Below are 22,761 nucleotides of genomic sequence, written 5' to 3'. Positions count from 1 at the left end.
TAAGAGCAGAGGGGAGAGATGTGGGAGATGTCGCCTATGAAACTCCACCTGCCTAACCATATGGAGACCATAGGCACATGACACTGTGCCCTTAGCTAACAGACTCCAACATGGCCTGTTCACTACGCATGCAACAGGAGCAATGGGCTGCACCCCAGTCTCTCTTCCCTACTCTGCTAGGATTTCCTTCTTAAACAACTCTAGGAAGTCAAATGTTATATTCATCCTGCTTTAACGAGCCCGCCCTGCTACACACAATTGCCTGTGCTTCCTATGCTTCCTGACCTTTAATTTCATTGGAGGGTCCACAAGAGATAGACATATCTGTTAGCCAGTCACAATGTTGTTGCACTGCCAGGACTGCCCCTCTCCCTGTCCCCTTCTCCTATATAAGCTTGTGATTTCTCTTAAATAAACCGGGCATTCTTCACCACCAGTTTGTCTCTGCTGTTTCTGCTGCATGACAACACTGTCGCCTCACCCCTTGGTGGTCTTTGGACCTGCTAGACAGAAGACCCCCTAAGAGGAAGGGAAGTGGTGCAGCCAGGACACAAACTGGCGTCCATTGGATCCTGGCACATGCAAGACAAGGACTTCAGGCATTAGGTTATTGTGTTAGGTCCAATCCAAAGAAGTCTTTTACAACAACATAAAGTAAAACTAGAAATTAAGAATTCTTAAATCCTATTTAAGACTTCTACCTTTTTTTTCTATTAAAATTCAATTAAAGGCAGAATGATAGGGAGAGACCTTCCATCTGCTAGTTCATTCCTTAAGCAATAGCAATAGCCCCAATGCTGTGCCAAGACAACACAACACAAGCCAGGAACCATGAACCACAACCAGGTCCCCCATGTGGGTGGCATGAATTCAGTTACTTCAACCATCATCTGATGATTTCCTGACCACTTACGAGGGAATTGGACTGGAAGCCTAGTAGCTGTGATTCAAAATCAGTACTCCAATACAGGATGTAATTGGCAGCAAAACCTGTTGTGCCACAATATCCATTCCTAGTTCTCAGTTCTTGTAACATTAATAAAGCACTAACTCCAAATATCTTTCACTGCCTAGTCTACTATAAAATTATTTGTGAATTATATTAAATAGTAACAACACACACAAAAAATAGTAATACCATTAAGAAACAGATGGAAAAAAACAGAATCAAGGCCCAAAGCTTTCATTTAACTTCACCGAATTTTAGCTTTACAGATAATCTCTCTCTCTTTTCAACTATGCCTTTGTCCATTATTACTTCGCTTTAGCTGTGACATAGCTCTTTACATATTTAGATATCACACTTATGTTTAAAATTTAGGCTAAAGAAGACTGAGCTCACTAAGCACACTTGAACAAGATTAATTCTGATTTCTTTAAACATGTGGACACATTATTACAATTTCAACTGGTTCCGTCAATTGTATTATTCCTATCATAAATTTCTGATGTGAATTAAAACATTGATCCTTCATTAACTCTATACAATTAAACAATGGCCATTTTAGCTATCTCCATTTCTCAAAATCATCAGCAAGGATGACAGCAGTAGAGAATTTAGGTTGACCATTTCTAATACAAGAATTCAAATGTACAAATCCTCCAAAATTTTGTCAATGTGACGCTGTAAGTAGATAAATCCATCTATCCTTATCTATGACAGGTCACAATGAAAATACACGTATATATGTGGTTTATTCATGGTCTCCAAGGGTATAAAAGATCATTCTAGCCTTTCAGTTACAATATATTAATTTTTTCCATACACAAAATTAAAAACATTACATAAATGTATCATCCATCTGTTCGCATAGCCTACATATGAAATATAAATGGATTCCAAATTTAGAAAATTGAGTTATATTTCCAAGATATTTCATTATGTACAAGCAAATATTCTAAAATTCGAAACATTTTGGGCAAGGGATCCTCAATTTTTAATCTGGAGATGTTATGAATATAAGGTAGGTTCTTTTGGCCATTAGACGAATGTGGGCCACTTGTAATTAAACATTATTTACAATGTTTTATTGTTTTTATATATTATATGGGTAAAAAGGTTTTATCATAGAAACTTACCTTTTACGTTTTAAACTCACAAGCTGGTTATTCTGAACCAGTGTAACAATAAACTGCACAATCTAAAAGGAAAATATAAGTAAAAATTATTCTGTGACACTCTCTCTACTCAATATAACAAAGTATCTTATCAAACTAACTCATATGTATCAACATCTTAAAAGTGGTAAAATTTCTCACATATTGACATATTTGTATACTTCTCAGAACCAATGTGTAAAGTAACATACTAACTTCTAGGCAGTTATTTATGTTGATGATAAACAGCTAATTTACCTAGAAGTATAAATCTCACAGTAGTACTTAAAATTTTTTCAAGAAATTTGCATTTTACTATGCAGAAGAAAAAAGTGTTTCATAAGCAACAGTTTTCTTACATCAATAGTATAGTTATATGCAAAGCAATTGCAAATTGTCTCAGGGAAAACAATAAAATCTCGCATCAGAAAAAGGTTTTGGTTGATTCTATAAAGATTATTGTTGAGAAACATTTATCAAAATTTCCTGCTAGCAATCAAAGGAAACTGATTTAACCTTCAACATCTGCCTAAATCTAGATGGAAACATTAACAGATCATTGCAAGCAAGTTCTAAATATTTTATAATAACATTTATTAAAATATGGTCCATGCTCCAGCTGTGCTGGCTTAGAACCTTTTTAATATCTAATCATTCCAAAGATAAAATTGTTACATTTGAAATTCTTAAATTGGGCTCAATAACTTCGCATTTAGCAAGCCTACTAGGTAATGCTGACTTAAGGGTATGCTTTTGGATTATACTGGGAACATCTTACCTCAAACTGTTTTTAAAAAAAATGCAAAGACCAGCAGGTAAAACTGCCCATATAAACAATGTCCTTTCTAAAAATGGTGAACAAAAAACCATAAAATAAACTATAACAAGCAGTAAATCACTGAGAGACTGTGTTAAGTGGGTAAGGGCTATTTAAAACCTCTGCAAAAGTCTTGCTTACAAGCTTTATAAAATGTAATTACATGATTAAAGTGGGATACCATCTATGAAAAATACCTACTGTACAATTTTAACATTTCATATTCCCTCCAAGGGATGATAATTGACGCTCTGCTTTACAAACCATATCAATTTTCAATGGACAAAAATAGAAACATTTTAACCGAACACCTATACACCCAACAAGTCCTAAAACCGGCACTTCACATTCATAACTCTCAATCCAAGAAGAAACAGTAAAATGTCAAAGTTAGGAGAGTAAAAATCATCGTTTGTTACCATGATACAAACATCACGTTTGAAAACATGTAGATTCAAATTCAGATTTGAGTTTTTTAAAGAATATTTTTAAAGATATTTTAAATTAAAATATAATTGTTTATTATTCATTCCTACCTTTAGAAAACAAAATCCAAAGAAGTATTTTAATATTTAACCAAAACAATGGTTTTTCTTAATTTAACCTTTTTTTTTCATAAAATACACATGAAAGTACATCTATCACTTGAATAAAATTTTTTACAGGGTTGTGCGTTAGAGTAATATACACAAGTTTTAAAAATACATATATTTGGACAAAATAGAATTGGATACTACTACATTCAACCTTCATACACACAGCACTGAAATAGAAAAGGGGGGCTACCTATTTTTGACTTCAGGCCAAAGGCTGTCACTGCTATTCATCTCTGCTCTAAGCTTGCTCCATTAGACCCAGATCCTATCAGTCATAACCCTATTTTTAGCTCAAGGGCCTTCTGAGCAGGAACAAACTGAAGCTCCCCTACTCCCAAAAAAACTTGTTGCTTAAACCTAGTGCCTAGGTTACTCACGAGCAAAAAATAACTGCGCTTATTAATGTTTCACTTATTATTAATAAAGAAAGCTAATAAGAAAAGATTAAATGACAATACAATGCAAAAGACAGCTTTAAATTCCTCCATTTTTAACTCAGATGATAAAATCTAGGATTTATTTTACAACACTACACAACCTCTTTTTTACAAAGGCTAATAATGCCATATATTAATAAACAATTTTTTTAAGCCAAAATCTATTCAACTAGTTCGGAAAATCTCCATTTATCGTGGAGACTTTATTATACCTATTTTTTTTTTTTTTACCACACAGTAAGACTGTGTGTTTCAGAGATATTTTTAAAAGTTTGTAGAAAATGGAATTAAAAAGCTCATTTCAATTCAAAATACTTGAAATCAACACAGTTTTTTCATAACATGCATTTTCCATGAACTTTCTGAAGACCCATCTTGTAATACTTGGTGTTCTCTAACTTCATCATTTATGTCACATAATCTCATAAAAAGCTAAGATTAATTACTTGCTAACCAAAAAGAGCCATTTTGGTTACAAACAGTATTAACTGAACAAATGCAGTTTGTGGTCACAGGAGAGGAGATTTAAGAGATTTTTACCTTTCGAATAACTTGCTGCTGTTGTGCATGCTTTGCTCTTAATTCTGATACCTCCTTCCAAAGGGACTCATTCTCACTGTATTTAAGTGCATTGAAAATAAACACATATAATCAGAAACCAGGTCTATATTCATATAGTAGGCAATACAACATTTAAAAATGTACTTCAATATCCTTAAAAACTAAGCCAATGTTTCAATTGTTGCTAGCAAGTGACTTTAGTCATTTTCAATCACTTTAGGAAGTAAAGGGAAGTGATATTTACCTAAGATCTGCTATACTTCCAGGCATTGTATTAGCATTTTAGGTATTTATTATTTACATTCTTTAAAAAATGCCATTTTATATTTCACAAATTTTATAGATGACAACACTAAGATGCAGAGAACTGAGGGGACCTACCCAAGATACCTAATGTTTATTAGATTACCTTAGCTATAGTTGGAAGCTAATTTTTTCAGCAGGAATTAATGAACCAGATGGCTTAAACAAGGAAACTGCTTACTTCTACGTGGATGTGGATTTGAGTCTCAAGTTTTTGTGAATTTATTGTCATTAGCAGATTTTTCTCAAGCACAAGTACAAACTTAAAATGCTTGGATAACATGCCTGGCAGTAATAGGTTCTTTTCCGTCATTTCCTATGTTTAACGGAAACTGAATTGTTATCCTGAGAAGGCATGCAGGAAAACCTACCTATTAAATTCTTTAGCTTTCTACTTTTTTGTTAAGTTTCTACAGAATTCATCTCTCTGGACCTGAACTATGAAAAAAGCAACTGTGAATTTACACACACATATATATATAGAAGCAACAAAAAGGACATTTTCTTTCATTTTTCCTGATTTACTGTGATTTTTTGAACTCTAAAGTTGCTGCTACTTTCCATAAAAGTGGGTGGGAGATGGTTCTCTCTCAAATTTAAAGAATGACCTGGAACTTCCTTTTTTTAAGAATTACATCTGAGATTCAAAGAGCTGGGTCAAAGAACAACTAATAAGCAAAAGGTAAATACAATAAACAGTATAACTGGCTAAATTCACAAAATGGAAAATGCACAGCTTATTAAAAGTGGAATAACACTCCAAGGTTATACCTTCAATGAAAAGATGTGGGTAAAGAAAAATTAATGTCTTATTTGAATTAGGCGAAAGAATAAATGAAATAATTATTCACAAGTGTTTATTTGGGTTAGGGAAAACCCAGCCACTTACTAAAAAAAGTAATATACTATACATCTATTCTATATGTAAGCTATTAGCATAATGCTACAAAGAAATGTAATACAAAAGAAAGGTGCTTTATTATACATGAAAAGGTTTGTATATTTCCCAAATCTATATGAAATAAGTATCAATTAGATCTACTTGCATATCTTCTTTTCATATCCTACCTACTGCTAAAAGAAAGGCCACATGGAGAAAAATATCTTGCACAATCATAAGTGAAGGAGGGTAGGTTTGAAAAAAAGAACACTATTATTTGAAGATAGAAAGGACAGAGTACGCCATCAACTGACTCATTTCTTAATTATCCACAACAGCCAAGGTTGGGACAGGCAAAAGACAGGTGCTGGGAAAGTCAATCTGGGTCACCCATAAGAGAATCTGCAATCCAAGTACTTTAGCCCTCACCACAGTCTCAGTCAGCACCAGCAAGAAGCTGATGGCAAAGTTGGGAGCTGGGCATCAAACCCATTCTTTTTTTTTTTTTTAATATATTTTTATTTTGAATTTTGAATTATGTGATACAATTTTGTATAGGCTAGGATTCCTCCCCAAACTCCCAACCCTCGTCCGATTTTTCCAATTTTGTTACAATAGTGTAGTCCTTCATAAGGAATTATAATTCTATCAGTCTCTTATTTAAGCATACCCCGACATTGTTGCTACAGACAATGTCAGACAGTCCAGCATCCCATTGTCTACACATGTCCAACAGTTTCATTGGGAATCCATCTTTCATCTGGATACAGGGATGCATGTTCCATTATACTCCCACGTCCGTATATGATAGACCCTAGAACTCCATCACTATACCATAAGTGAGAAGCCATGAAACAAGGTCAACAACTGGTACAAGTTAGAACAGCCACCACAAACCCAGACATTGTAATAGGGGATGCAGAAATTCCAACTACTAGGCCAAATGCCTGCACTTATGGTGTGTGAACACCATTACAAAAGCTATATGAACTTAAAAACTTATCATTTTGGAATGGTTTTTGACATAGCAGTTAAGACACTAATTGGGCCACTCATATCTCAGCTCTATCAAGAATTCCAATTTCCTGCTAATGACACACCCTGTCCAAGTACCTGGTAGGCATCATTCATGTGGGAGCCCAGACTGAGATCCTAGCTGCTTGGTCTGGCCCAGTCCCAGCTGTTGCATTTGCAGAGTAACAAATATATATATATACACATATACAATACACAGTCTCCAATCCCAGAACACAGAACCAAGTGCCATGTTAGAATATTTGGAAACAATACTTTACCTTTTTAATTCAGAAAGCCTGGACTCAATAGTTTCTTGCTTGATTTGAACTTTCTGAGCACTGCTTATAATTTTTGTTAAATCCTCCTGACGAATTTTATTTTCTTCTGGTTTTGAAGATGAAACCTTTCAAAGGCAAATTTAGAAATCAGATATGAAACACCATTATAACACATACCTTCCCTATTGCAGGTTTTGTATCCTGTTCAATAAATGAAATCTGGTCCCAAAAACCTCAGTTTGGAATTTCAGGAAATAATGAACTTCAATAGTAGATGAAGCAAGGAATAATCAATTTACTTTTTCTCCCAATGTGGAGCTCTCAAAAGCAAGAACAACTTAGGGTCTATCTCTTTTCCTTTCTTTCAGTATTAACTAAATCCTAAGCCATTTTCTTTCATGTTCCACCTTCCTTTTATACATTTAATAAATACTTGATTTAAGCAAAAGGTATAATTCACTGAAAAAAGTATTACTGAATACCTACTATATGCAAGGAGTAGTTGTGTATTTCTTTAGTTCTTAATTTCAACAGTGAAAATAAAACTCCTTGAATATACTCAATGTCAATATCCTAATTAACTCATGTTAACAATAGTTTACCTTCCTTTTAATGTTCTCCAACAAATCATCCTGGCCTTGTTTGAAGTAAGGATGCTGAAATTCAACAGGACCATCCCTTTCTTGCTTTACTATTCCAGAATCAATATGAACTACTTTGCGGAAACCATCTAAAAAGAAAATTCACATGAGAAAATAAAAAGGCAAAAATTATTGGTGATTGTATAGAATACATTTTATCATCCCCATGAGAAAAATGAACTGCTGGTTGATAACAGCACTCTAATTAAACTGAGGCTTGTACTCACACATATTCAGTTGTCTCACAAAGCTTGCCATGTTGTTGTGCTTGAAGTATTTGGGAAGAATTTCTTTTGCAAATCTTTGCTCATCTAAAACCAGAAAACTTTGGCCATTCTGAAATAAATAAATAAATAAATAGCCAATTAGTAAAGTCTTCTAACATATGAAAATATATATGCACTCTAAAGCTGAAAGAAGCTCCTGGCTCAGGACTGACTAGCCCTGGCTGTTAGGCCATCTAGCCAGTGAACCAGCAGATGAAATGTCTGCCTTTAAATATTTTCCTCTCTTTGTAACTCTGAGTTTCAAATAAATAAATATTCAAGTATTAAATAATCAAATCAAATCAAAAGAAAAGCTTTATGACATTGGATTTGGCAGTGCTTTCTTAGATATCACATCAAAATATAGGCATCCAAAGCAAAAATTGTCAAATCTAACTAAATAAAATCTTAAAACGTTTATTCAAAGAACATTATCAATACAATGGAAAGGAAATCCACTGGATGGGAGAAAAGGCTTGCAGATCATGCACTTAATATCCAGAGTAGGTATGTTCACAGAAGTTCTATAATTTCAGAGAAACAATGTGACTAAAAAAAAAATGAGCAACAAAAGCACATTTCTCCAACAAATATATACAAAATGCAATAAGCACATGAAAAGACACTCAAAATTAGTAATCATTAGGAAATGAAAAACTAAAACCACAATGAACTATTACTTTACAAACATTAGGATGGCTATTATCAAAAGCAAGGAAACTAATAGAGAAAGTTAACTGTTGTGCACTGTTGGCAGATGTAAAATTGTTATGACTGCTGTGAAAAATAGTATGGTGGCTCTTCCTGTGATTCAGAAATTTCAGTTTCAGATAATCTGAATAATCAAAAAAATGGAAGCAGGGATTTGGACAAATATTTATAGACCATATTTATAGCACTAGAATTCATAGTAGCCAAAAGATAAAAGTCTGAGTGATAAACAAAATAAATATTTAAAATGTTACTCAGCCTTACAAACTATAACACAGATGAACCTTGAAAACATTATGGCAGGTGAAATAAGAATTGTCTCAGGTGAAAAAATACTGAACAATTCCACATATTAGCCAGTTCACGGAGACACAGAGGAGAACAGTTGTTCTCCTGGAGGAAGGGGTAAGTTGTAAGTTATAGATTGGGTCTGGTATGATAGCCTAATACTAATCTCCACCTAGCATGTACCAAGATCCCATATGGATGCTGGTTCCTGCCCCAGCTGCTCCACTTCCCTTCCAGCTCCCTGTTTATGGCCTGGGAAGGCAGTCGAGCACAGCCCAAACCCTTGGGTCCCTACACTCGCATGGGAGACCGGAAGAGGCTCCTGGCTTCCGGCTTCAGAGATCAGCTCAGCCTTGGCTGTTGCTGTCACTTGGGGAGTGAATCAGCAGACAGAAAGTCTTCCTCTCTGTCTCTCCTCTTCTCTCTGTATATCTGACTTTCCAATAAAAACAAATAAATCTTTAAAAAAAAGAATGTACTTAATGCCAATAAACTGGACACCTATAAATGGGTATAAGAGTTAATTTTACATTAACTATATTTTGCCACTACTTTAAAAAAAGTTTGAAATTAAAATGGAATGAGTCTAATAACAAAAATACCAAGTATGCAAAAATAACATTTAAAAAATATGGAGATACTTAAAAATCTTGGAGAAATCACACATTATGAAAATATGCATTGACTTCTAATTTTCTTCACTAAAATAAACATTTAAGTCCATTTCCAATAATTTTCTGAAGTACTGAGGACATTTAAGAAAATAGTAAAAATACAGGATATAAAGAATACAAACATAGTGTTGTACAGCTTTCAACTCTTAAAAAGACTTCAAAGTAAAATGAAGAGATGCTAATAAAACCAAATATTAGATACTTAAGCTTATGAACATATGTGAAAGATATTAACAGAATAAGCAAGAAAATGCTAAAACCAATGAGAAGGAATGTTAACTTACTCTAGGCTGACAAATTAGTGTTTAAAAAGAGTTTGTATTAGGGCCAACCCTGTTGACACAACATTCCCTTAGATACCAATTTTACTCCTGGCTGCTTACTGATCCAGCTCACAGAGCACCTTGGAAAGCAGTAGAAAACTATAGAACTTGTGCCCCTGCCACCCATGTAGGGGATCCACATGGAGTTCTGTGCTTCTGATTTTGGTCTGGCCTACCATTCAACATTGCAACAATTATGGGAGTGATTCAGAGGATGGAAGCACTCTCTCTGTCTCCCTTTCTTTGTAACTCTGCAGTTCAAGTAAATGAAAATAATTTTTTAAAGTATGGTACTAAGCAAGAAGCAATTAAACAGATAAATGGATAGAATAGAGGGCAGAAGCAGCAACAAATCTATTTGAAGATTTAATAGGTAACAGATAAAGAAATAAGGCTGGCATGCAAAAGAGGGCATGAAATCAGGAGGGAAAAGGATTATTTAATAAACTTTGCATTTGAAAGGCAAAAATAGAAGTTCAATGTTATGTTATCTAACATTTAGAACCAAGCTACTGGAAAAAAAAAATCACATATTAAATTTCTAACACATACAGATAAAACAACAAATTTACTCATGTAGACTTGCGGTTTCCTGCCCTAACTCTATTGCTCTCTGTTTTTGTAATAATAATAACATAATTATGTTTGGTAAAAGATCAAATGTGAAGTGTAGAAGCAGATGGTCTCATTCATAACTGCAGACTATTCAGTAAAACAAATAATTTTCCTTACCAGAATAAACTTATAAATGTCCAACAGTATCTGTGTCAGCAATTAGATAATTATTAAAACTAAAAATACAAACATTTTCTTTTTCCCTCTACCTTATTTCCCTCCCAGTCTTCCTATTCATATTTTTCTTTGTGAAATTTACCTAGCAGTTATTTTAAAATCTCTCTTCTGCAATTTAGGACAATCCATTCACCCACAAGAAAAACTTGTTTTAGTTTTCATGAGCTACTGACACTATTTTAAAAAGTCATTTGACAAATTCATTTCTCCTATCAGTTCTGGTCTTTCCCTTGCTGTCTGTACAAACTCAGTTGGTACTATCTCCTCCTTTCTAGATCAACTTTCTCTGCTTTGAGGCTTTAGGAACTACTTTCCTCTTATAATTCCTTCAAGGTTTCTTCTACTTCTTAAATAAAAGAGCAGGCTTTATTCCTTTCTTTGTTGTTTTGACTGTTATCCTTGATGATGACACTTTATTTTCTTGAAGCTCTAGCGACTGAAAACAGCAGCCTCTGGACTACAGAAGACTGGAAATTAAAAAAAAAAAAATCTTTAACGGGCTAATTTTCACTTAAAGATTTCTTTCTTTTTATTTAAAAGGTATATTTACAAGAGAGAGGCAGAGAGATCTTTCGTCTGCTGATTCATTTTCCAAATGGCTGCAACAACGAGAGATGGGAAGGTGCAAAACAGGGAGCCTGGGTTTCTTCCCAGTCTTTCACACAGACACAGGACCCCCAAAATCTTTTGCAGCTCTCCCAGCCATTTTATCAGGGAGCTAGAACCAAAGTGGAATAGCCGGGACTCAACTGGTGCTTAAGGGGATGCCAGCATCACTGTGAATGCTTAACCTACTACATCATGGCACTGGCCCCAAATAGCAAGCTAATTTTTAAACTGAAAGTTTGTGCGGCCTGTGAATGATGTTATAAATATTCAAATGGTTCTTAAGAGAAAAAAAAATGCTTCACACTCGCCTAGACAATCTCACCCACTCCAGAGTTATTGGTTTTATTTATATCTTCACATCCATACTTGTCTCTTCCTCAAATTTCAAGTTGAATCTACAATTCTTTACAATTTTATACATTTTTAAATTCAGTATTTCTCAGTGATTCATCTACTTCAAAGCTATTTTCTACACTTTTTCCTTCCAACTCGCTGTTTGATACCAAATAAAAATTAGATAAAATCTCAAACAGAATTTAACGAGAAAATATTCCAAATATTTCCCTTTAAAATTAAGAACAGGGCAAAAATCAAATGACCAATGCTTCTATTTAACACTCTAAAACTGTGGTCTCTGCAAAAGAAAGCAACTGAAGGCCTCACATTCTGAAAGAAAAAAAAAAAAAGTTACCCACAGTTGCTCAGGGATATAATTACGTAATTAATGCAAATTAGTAAAATGATTAGCACATTGATTTATCAATATGATCATGCTGTATTTCTAATTATCTACAGTATCTAGAAATGTGCTTTAGAACAAAATTTGCAACTTATAACTTCTGTAGGGTATTTAAGAAACCCAGATATGCAAAACCTAATATCAAAATATTACAAAAGCATACAAAATGAATCCAATAGACTTGTTAAAAATGGAACATGATTTTAAGACACACGTATGGAAACATAAAAGCTAACAAAAGTCAAGGTATTTCTCAAGAACAAGATACCCTACACCAAAGGATTGTATAAAGCTAGAGCAACTGAGACCGTACAATACAGGCATAATGATAGACTGTTCAATGGAACAAAATAAAGAATCTAGGAGATAAAAAAAATCACAGGATCTCTGTATATGTCCCCAAAGTTTTATGAGGAACCTCTAACCTGTCATGTGATGGTTTTTAGAGGGTGAGTCTTTAGGAGATGATTAGGTTTACATAAGGCCATGAAGTGGTTAAGGCCTCCATAGGATTAGCATCCTTACAGTAAGAGAGACAAAGAATACTCACTTGCCCTTTCTCTCTTTCCTTCTATATGAGGATATGGACAAAGTACTTGTCCACAAACAAGGAAAACAACTCTCACCAAGGAACTGAACTGAACAGCACTATGGTCTTAGACATCACTCTCTCCAGCATTGTACAAAACAAGTCCTGTTGTTTGAGGCACTCCATTTATAGAATTCTCTTACAGTAGCTAAACCAATTAAGACAGTGTCCAGGGGCTGGTACTGAAGTGCAGGGGGTTGGGCCACCACCTGCAATGTCGCCATCCTGTATGGGTGCTGTTTTGAGTCTTGGCTGTTCCATTTCCAAACTAGTTTTCTGCTGCAGTAATCTAGAGGCCTCAGCAGAGGCCTGGCTCAACTCTTCCTTGCCTAGCTCCTAAGTGTCCTGTTAATGTGCCGAGGAATGGCAGTAGAGGATGGCCTAAGTACATGGATTCCTGCACACACAGGAGACAGATGGAATTCCAGGCTCCTGGCTATGGCTTGGTCCTGTCTGTGGTCATTGCAACCATTTGGGATTGAACCAGTGACTAGAGCATTTCTCAATATACGGTATGGGATTGTGACTTACTAGAGAAGTAGCAATACAGACTACTGAAAAAAGGAGAAAAGTATTCCATAAATACTCCATAAAGGTGCTTGTCACCTAAACGCAGAAAACAGTGAAATTGGATCTCTCAAACCAAATATAAAAAAGAATTTCAGATAGATTGAACACGTAGACAGGAAATGCAAGCCTTGAACCAGCTCTATAATGGCCTGGAAAAAAGCAGTGGGTGATGGCCCAAAGTGCTTAGGCCCCTGTCACTCACACTGGAGACCGACATGGAAGAAGCACCTAGCTCCTGGTTTTGTCCTGGTCCTGCCAAGGTTGTTGCTGCCATTTGTGGAGTGAATGAGTAATTAAGAGCTTTGTTTCTCTCTATTTCTCTCCCCCTCCCTCTGTAACTCTTTCAAATAAAAATCTCAGAAAATTCACTGAGATAACACTTTACCTCCACTGGGTTGGTAAAAATTACTAGCAATAATATCCAACTAACAGGTAAATAATGAAATAAGAATAAGTTAGTTTGATTGCTTTGGTTTGCACTCCCTTGAGGCTAAGCACTTTATGTTCTAATTTCCAGCAATTAACAGAAGTTACCCCATACAAAAATATTTATAATATATGACACAGTTATTTCATTACAAGAAAAGCTTATTTACTGGAAAATTAGAGTTACAGATCTTCAACCTGCTAGTTCATTCTTAAGTGGCTGCATGTCCCTCCACAATTTCCAACACTCCACAACTTTATCATTTACAAGCTCTGAATGCAATCCTCAAAATCAAAGTACTAGACCCAACAATCTACTTAACATTTCCACTTGGACATCTTAAAGTACGGAGTCACTCCAGTTGTGTAGAAATATTCAGATATATTATTTTTAAAAGTTTAATTTATCTTTATTGGAAAGGCAGATTTAGAGAGAAAAGGAGAAACAGAGGGATCTTTCACTCACTGGTTCACTCCCCAAATGGTCACAACCACTAGAGCTGAGCCTATTTGAGGCCAGGAGCTTCTTCCACGTCTCCCACACAGTGCAGGTTCCCAAGGTTTTGGGCCGCCCTCCACTGCTTTCCCAGGCCATAGGAAAACAGTTGTATGGGAAGGGAGCATCTGGGACATGAACTGGCACCCAAAGGGGATGTAGGCCCTTACAGTTAAAGGATTAGCCAATTAAGCTACTGTGCTAGTCCCAATATTCAGAAACATTCTAAGCACTGCATTCCTTACCCCTTTTGAAATTAGACTGGCCATATGACTAACCATGGTCAACCAATGTAAGCAAAATGGATCATTTTCAAATATAAGTTGAGTATCCCTTATCTGAATACTTAACCAGATAAGGTATTCAGAAATATTTCAGATTTTGGAACATTTGTATTGATTTTACTAGCTTAGCATCACTAACCCCAAAACCTGAATCCAAAATGCTCTAAAATCCACAACTTTTTAGTGCCTTCTCTGTTCAAGAAAATTTAAGTTTTGAGTATTTCAGACTTTTGGATTAGTGATGCTCAACTAGTAGCAGTAATGATCCCTTTTTGATTACAAAATTAATTTAAAGTTTAATTTTAATGTATATGGTTAAAAAGAATCCCAAAGCTGCACTTCTCCTAATTTTCCACATCCAAGCAAAAGAATTCACCCTACTGATCATGCCAAATCTATGAGTCATTCTCTGTCCTTCCTCCAAATACAGCCAATTATGAACAAGTTCTAAAACTTCACCTTAAAAATTAGTAGCAAGTCTGACTATTGCTCATAATTTCTACTGCTACTACCCTATCACAGTCACCAATTTTTTTTTTTAGTATCAGTTTGGAAATCTTTATTAATCTTCTAATAGGTTCTTTCATTTCCAGTTTTTTTTTTTTTTTTTTACCATAGCTCTTGGGCTGACTATCATCCTTGACCTCACTCTTGCTTTCTCTAAAGATACTCCAGCCATATGGGAATTCTTATATCCTTCAATATTAATTTATTTGAAAGGTAGTCAAACAGGAGTGAAGAGGAAGGGGTAGAGGAATAAGGGAAAAACTAAACTGTTTTGCATCTATAGGTTCACCTGATAAATCCTCCAATATCCAGGGCCAGACCAAAGCCAAGAATTCCGCTCAACTTTCCCACAATGGGTGTCAGGAATCAAGCACTTGGGCCAGAATCTTCTTTCCCACAGGCACACTACTAGAAAGCTAGATTAGAAGCAGAGGGGCTGGAACTCAAAACCTGCACTTAGATACAAGAAGTGGGCATTCCAAGCAGCAGTTTAGCCCATAATGCCATAACTGCTATTGGCCCACCCTTTTAAATCATTGAGTCTGCTGAAATGTCCCCTTCTCAGGGAGAAGTTCCTCGTCATCCTACCTAAATTCCATCTGCAAGAAGTTTAAGTTACTGTTCCAAATTCATTGTTCTGCAAACATGGAGCAGAACCCCTTAATCATCTTGCTTTCTGTTAAGTTAATCTTCAGCAGCAGCAGGAATACCAGAGAGAGAAATCACAAAAGAAAGTTGTTCTTGATTCCAGTGCACACTTGGCAGGCTTCTACAGGTTCTGCAGCACCTAGCTCTTCTAACGCATGGCAGTGAGGAGCACTCAATGACTACTAGCTTTCCTTGGTTCAAACCTGTCTTTGAGGGTTTGCAAGACATCTCTCCATGAATGATCTTTCAGGGTACTCAAGAGCAGAGATGGACAAACATTTTCTTAAAGCCCAGAGAATAAATATTTTAGGCCTGTAGATCATTAATCTCATTAACTCCAATTTTTGGAAAAAGCAAAAAAGCTCATGCAATATCTAGATAGACTGAGCATGGCAGTGTTCCAATTAAACTTTATTTATGAACAGCTGGCCCATGGGCTGCAGTTTTTCAACTCCTGCCCTAGAAGGAATATATCCCAGCATTTTCTTTAAAGATCTATTTGATTGGAAAGGCAGATGTACAGAGGAGGAAATACATAGAGAAAAGATCTTTCATATGCCAGTTAATTGCCCAAGTGGCTGCAACGGCCAGAGCTGAGCTGACCTGAAGCCAAGAGCCAGGAACTTCTTCTGGGGGGGGTCTCACGCATATGCCAGTAAATTTCAAAGAAATAATTTCCAATAGGTTCCAACAGTGAAGTACCATTGACAGCCCTACCCATTCATTGAGATGTGGCAATACTCTGTCCAACAAAGGTCAAGAGCTTAGCACTGACTTTAAGAGTTCTCACCTGAATCAGCCCTGGTAGTGGCTGATTCTGAAAACTAAACCTACATTCCCCAGTTTCTTTATTTCAATTTCCCTGAAATAGTAGGCTTATTAAAATTTTCCTGTTGGAACTATGTGATTGGAGCTGGCCCTGAGGCTCATTATGTTAGATCTTACACACTAGCATCCCAGTGAGTGTCAGTTTTGAGTACTGGTTGCTATGATCCAGCTCCCTGCTAATGTGTCTCAGAAAGCAGAAAATGGTCCAAGTGACTGGGTTCCTGCCATCCACATAGGAACCCCGGAAGGAGTCCCAGGCTTCTGCCTTACACCTGGCCGAGCTCCAGCTGTTGTGGATATTTGGGGAGTAAACTATCACATGGAAAGTTGGTCCTCCTGTCTCACTCACTTAACTCCGCCTTTCAAATAAATAAATCCTTATTATGTTTAATTTCTATAAAAGGGGTTTCACCTATTTCACAACACATAAAGCATAAGCACTCCACACTCTTCTTTCCCCATCCCTATCTCCCACCTTAGTATTTTCTCCCAAATTATTACAACAGCATATTCATTTACCTCACAGTAGCGAGCTTAACTTCCCAGTAACAAGTAAATAAATCTTCTGTCTTCTGTTTGGACCCTAATCTATATAATTTGTTTATCCTGTCTTATTCTCTTTATGGTATTTGCCACTAACTTATTTTTTCTTACTTTTCAGTTTATATTCTAGTGTCCTCTACTAGAGTTTAAGTTCAATGAAAGCAGGTACTTTGGGTCACTACTGTATGAACTCCTAGCATACAAATTTCACAAGAATTACACAGGAACTGCAAGAATCTGTGAGTTGTCTACTACATTAATCTTTGACTAAATGGACAACATTATACTTAGAGAATTTCAACTCTTGGATTATATCAAATGGAGAAATGAATACCTCCTGACCTCTTATCCTGTCTCACACACTCTTCACCCATTTTTTTAATCATTGTGTCTCTGCTTATATTTATTTCGGTACTTCTTTCTATACACAAAATTATTAAAAACAAAACAAAAAGACCTCTGAGTGAAAAAAGTCCACCTACCACCTAAAACTCCAAGGCATAAGCAACACAATACAAAACTTCTCCTCTTCTGAGCATTTAACAAAATTCAGAAAGCCACTACTAAGTGGGACAGGAGATAGGTACCTTCTCTTTAAAGCCCATCCACAAATATTGGCAAGTTAGCAGAGCAGTAACAGCTGTTACTGCCCAAATTCATCTGGTGACACTCTTGATTTAGAATACTCAAAAAATTTTAATAATAATCTAATTTTTCAGTCCTATATTTAAAATTCGCTCAGAATAAAACTTTGTGAATTTAAAAACCAATCTGTAAGTTCACCAACCATTCCTTCTTAGGCTCCAGGTCATTCTCTGTCTTATGTACACATAAACACAGTAATTAAACTTTTCAACCTTTTTGCATATCCATCTACACTGAAATTTAACCCTATTTGAACATATCTATGGCCTTTCTTGTTTTCATTTTGGGGTATGGCGATCTCCATATCCCAGTGGTTTCTGTGATATTCAAAACAACACTACTACTAGTAAATCTAGGAAACTACTCCTCACATTTATTCGAAAGAGCCAGAAAAAACAAAAACTTCTGCTTTTGCTACTGCTCCCTTTTCTGGATTCATCTCTGCTGGCCTGGGAGTGAAAACAAGGCAGAAAAAGCCTTAGAGCACAGAAAAGTGGAGTTTGAGGTGTTTAATGGAAATCACTTAGTCTTAAATAATGCAGGACAAGGCCAAGAACACTAATAAAGCCATGAGATTTCTGTTCTTTCCTTCTTTTATAGTAAGTCTTTTTCAAATATACTAAATACCAAATTTCATTAGCAACAAACGCTGTTCTTTACCATCTATGGCAATAACTTGCATTTAATCTCCACAACCTCTTGTCTGAGTATCAAGTTTCCCCAGTTGTTTCTAAACTACACATGTGTCATCTCTTTAGATCCATGTCACATTTAAAACTGCATTAAGTTATTGGATTGTCAATACCATTTCTGCCCTTGACTCTGGCAATGTATTAGTGTCTATTATAGCTAACTATATAAATTGTTGAAGTTACTGTTAAGTTTTTAAAATGGAGGGAAAGGGGGCAGAATTTTATTTTGTTCTGGGGAAGAATATGGGGAAATTTAAAATGTACATGCAACAAGCTTTTTTTTTAAAAAAAGTAACATCTTTAGAATAATTTTGATCACTCAGCATATCTGTTTAATTATGAGAACTAAGATACTATTTCACTTTTCAATTTTGCATATGACAAGGTTTAAGGAAAACTAAAGTTATATAATGTTTTAGGGACATTAAACCAAGCCTTCCAAAATGCATCTGGTAAGAGTTTTCTCCTCTTGCTTTGTACTGAGGTTAGAGAACTAAATTATTTTCCACCAGTTTAAGAAAAAAAAAAAAAAACATAAAAAATGGTTCACAAAACATCTGCTTCTTTTAAAAGGCCTCAATACGATTTTCACTCAGATAATACAAGGCTAAATTACCTCAACAGAAGTTCACCACAATAAGTTTGAAGAAAACCAGAAACAACCATAAATAGCAACTAAAAAATTAAGTAACATTTTTCCCCCATCTAATAACATCATGTCTTAAATGAAGTTTTACCTTTTAGTGTTAACACTGCCTTCAGAAAAATCTGTGGAAGAACAGAATTAAAAGACAGTAGTCTTAGTCTTGGCCCCGGTCAACATTTATCCAGGATTGTCCCCTGACTTGAGGGGAGCATATCCTGTTATGAAACTAACTATAGTACCAAGCTGTGTTAACTTCAGTGATCGTATGTGAGGCTGACTTGGGAGCTGGACGATCTATGCCAGAGTCCCATCTCCAGTCTTGGCAAGCCGTGGAATTAAGAACAAATAACCTACCCTGTTTAAATCCCAAAACCTCATTTATACAAGGATGAGATTAAAACAAGATGACTTCTAATATTCTTTTTCAAACACAATCTTTATCATTCCTATTACTCGCATTGCATTTCCATTTCACTGATTGGTCACACATTTATTACGTTTCTGTTTCTCTGTTTCTGGCAGCAACACTGATCTCATTGAGTTTTATTGTCCCACTGGTGTCCTACAAAACAGGTAGTTACAACATAAACTTTGACTTAATAGAACAAAAATATGAATAACTTGCTTAGTTTAGAATTCATAAAATGATGCAGATTGATATGAAATGCTCATAACTGATACTTCCCAGAAAACAGCAATATTAGTAAATTATTTTGGCTATTGAGAATTTATTAAAGTTTTCATTGCCACTAAAATCAATTATCAATATAATTAAAGAGCACTTCAAAGAAATAAAGTCAACAGGAGTGGGAAAGAGAATCTCAACCTCTAACATGAGTACATGAGTGTGTGCTGACCCATCCTTTCGACTTTTAATCCTTCTGAGAGATGAAAAGCATGAGACATCTGTTTATTTTAAGGACAGGCCAGTGGCTGGCTTCCTATTTTTCACCTTTCTCTGAACAACTGTACATTACACATCAAATCCTTAATATGCACATATATAGTGGGTGAGGTTATTCATGCCTGAGTAAAAATACGGCTGACAATGCTGATTAAAAGAAACTAAAACCCTGAAATTTAAAAAACAAAAATGAACAAGTGACACAATACAGAATAAGTCATTAAAACTTCCTGTACTCAGTATGGTGCTCCTGTTAAGATAAATAAAATTGAAAGTTTCTTGTAACAGGAAAAGCACACAAATCAAAGGGAGGAGTAGAGGGGAGATAACATTCACTCAGCACCTAACAGGTGCCAGACAGTACAGAAGTCTTCTTCAAGAACTCTACAGATGAAATTGTCCCGACCCGCCAAACAGGGGTTCCTCCTCAATGAGAAACCCAATCCTCTCCAAGAAAATTATTCCGACAGCTAAGAAGTATAATGCACTATTATTATTATTATTCTCTTTTCCTGTATTTAGAAGAGGGACCCTGGGTCACCTCGGCCACCCATCGACCTCATGAGGGTGAAACTTCTGCAAGACCGGGGGCTCCACTAAGGTCACCCTTGTTTAGAAGCCGCGCTGAGATCAAACCAACAACCAGGGAAGGGCATCCATGTACCCATCTGCTGGCGACGAGTGAAATTCAATGATTCCTTTTAGCCCCCAGGCTCCTGAACACCTGTCTATCAGCACTTTTCATACCAGAGCCATAAAAACCTTTTTTTTTTTTCTCAAATGGCTCACAATCGCCAATGACTATTCTGTCATTTTCTACGTAATATTTTTAAAACCGACAGATAAGCTGCGTTACACTTCCCTGCCTGCCCTCCTCCGAAGAGACCCCAGCTACAAAGCTGTGTGCGTGTGTGTGTGTGTGCGCATGTGTGTGTGTGCGGAGGGAGATCGGGCGCGCGCGTGTCGTGTGTGTGTGTGTGTGTGTGTGTGAGAGAGAGACAGAGAGAGAGCGAGCGAGCGAGCCCGTGTGCAGAATCGCGTCTCCAGGGTAAAGATCTCCTCAGATCAACCTCGGCGTGGAGGATCCCGGCGCGGGGCCCCGCTGCGCCCCCCGCCCCGGTCAGCACGAGTGTGCGGTGACGCGCTCCCGCGCCCTCCCTCGCCGGCTGCCCGAGCCCCGCCGGTTCCGAACGCTGACCGGGCCGGACCGTTACCGGGCGGCCGGCCCCGCGCGCCCCTCCCCCACCGCGGCCTGAGGCGAGCGGCGCCGGCCGCTCCCCGCGCGCCAACAATACAGCGGGCGGGGGTCCCCGCGCGCGGCCGAGCGCCAGGCCCCGCGCCCCGCCGCCCCCGCGCCCGGCCGCAGGCCGCGAGCCACCGACAGCAGGCGGCCCGTCGTCCGCCGGCTGTCCACAGGCCGACCCGTACCTGGCTCCAGGTGATGAACTCGTTCGTGTGCGTTTCCTCCACGAGCGTCCACAGCTTGCTGAGGAAAGCCGGCACGTTCGAACTCTGCTTCATTGTTAACCAGGCACAAGGATTCCAAATTCTACACCCGAACGCGGCGGCGGCGGCGGCGGCGGCGGAGGCGGAGGCAGCGGCGGCGACGGTGGCGGAGGAGGCGGCGGCGGCGGCAGCTGCTTCTCCGAGAACGCCCACCACGCAGGCGCAGCAGCTCCCGGGCCCCGCCCCCCCGGCCCCGCCAGGCGCGCGGCGAAGCCGGGAAGCCGAGCGGCCGCCAGTGACGGACAGGGCTCCGGGCGCTCCCCCAGCCGCACCGGCAGCGCCCGGCCAATCCTAGGCGCCGAGCGCACCACGCTGAACACTGATTGGATGCTGGCTCTTGGAGGGGTGGGCGCAAAAGGGGGCGCTGCCTTCTCATTTGCTTTTTATAAAGGGAGCCTTCACGGTCGCCGAGTTTCAGTTCAGGAGATGGTGTTTGGTTGCTTCACGTGGAAACAGCTTTGCTTTGGGAGGATACCGCCGGCAGGCTCCGAATATCTTCCGAGGCGTTTGAGTCATAAGTTTGGCAGCCGAAATATGATTTACGCCCGTGTAGAGGAAGGGATAATTCATCCAGCTGGGAGAAGGGTGAGCGCAGTCCTCAGGCACGCCATGGTAGGCCTTGAAGTGAAACTTCAAAATAATGAACGTTGCCTTTAAGCGTTGAGTAGAAAAAAAGCACGGTGTTTTCTAAGTGCGTTCATCAAAAAGAATTAATGAACATATATTATTTTAAGCCAGGAGATGTTAGAAGCAGATTGTATGTTGTTATTGATTCACCCACTAAGTGCTTTCTCAGTTAATACCATTGTTGTCAATTAGATAGTTGTCCTTTTTAAAATAATCTACTTGAGAGGCAAAGAGAGAACCCCCAACCACTTGGTGACCAAGGCCCGTGTAGGGCAAGGGAGCTGGTTGACAGGCACCCCTCAGGGAAGCAGCTGGCGTCGCTGCCCCCAGGGGAGCAGCATCAACAAGAGGCTGAAGTACTGAGCCTTTGAAGTCCGGAGCCTTAGCTGGGTTTAGAACCTAGGAACTCAAATAGGGCCTTTTAACTTGTAGGCTTGAATGCGTTTGTGCAAATGGATCCTCTTTGCCTAAAATAGGTTGACATGGTGGGAGTATATAATAAGGAGTGAGTAGAACTCAAGGAAAATTTAGAAAACATCTGTCCTCAGCTAGCTAGCTGCTGTTCTTCTCAAACAGCTCACTCTTGACACCTCTTGCTGGCTCTACTCCGCTTACTGGCCATGTTTCTTCACATTGAACTTTTCCACATGCTCTTTTGTGAAACCTCCCTTAGGAACCTTTAGAATGGCACTTATGTCTTATTTAAATTGTCACGTTTTAAAAAAATATATTGTGAAACTCCCTTGATACAATTACTATATCATATTTACATTCAGTTATCTATAAGAGTTATCACAGTGCTTGGTATACATTCAGCTATC

At 37.7% G+C, this 22,761-nt stretch overlaps 1 protein-coding gene across 4 annotated transcripts in view; it reads right to left on the bottom strand.

Moving 5' to 3' along the window:
• Positions 1-21,453, bottom strand: part of HSF2 (heat shock transcription factor 2) — a 38,239-nt gene extending 16,786 nt beyond the window's left edge. For 3 of the 4 annotated variants that reach the window (XM_040965195.1, XM_040965196.1, XM_040965199.1), the window contains exons 1-6: positions 21,236-21,418; positions 7,855-7,963; positions 7,589-7,716; positions 6,987-7,111; positions 4,488-4,563; positions 2,080-2,141 (exon numbers count right to left, since the gene is read on the bottom strand). In XM_040965195.1, coding sequence (XP_040821129.1) covers positions 2,080-2,141; positions 4,488-4,563; positions 6,987-7,111; positions 7,589-7,716; positions 7,855-7,963; positions 21,236-21,328 — 593 coding nt within the window. In that variant the 5' untranslated portion in view covers positions 21,329-21,418. Of the gene's footprint in view, positions 1-2,079; positions 2,142-4,487; positions 4,564-6,986; positions 7,112-7,588; positions 7,717-7,854; positions 7,964-21,235 lie in introns of all 4 variants that reach the window. The other variant, XM_040965197.1, reaches the window with a different exon arrangement.
• Between the last annotated feature and the right edge of the window lie 1,308 nt (positions 21,454-22,761).

The sequence above is a fragment of the Ochotona curzoniae genome, unplaced genomic scaffold, assembly GCF_017591425.1.
Source record: "Ochotona curzoniae isolate NIBS_2020 unplaced genomic scaffold, NIBS_Ocur_1.0 scaffold_3890, whole genome shotgun sequence".
Classification (NCBI taxonomy): Eukaryota; Metazoa; Chordata; class Mammalia; order Lagomorpha; family Ochotonidae; genus Ochotona; species Ochotona curzoniae.
This window is presented reverse-complemented; position numbering and strand designations above follow the sequence as displayed.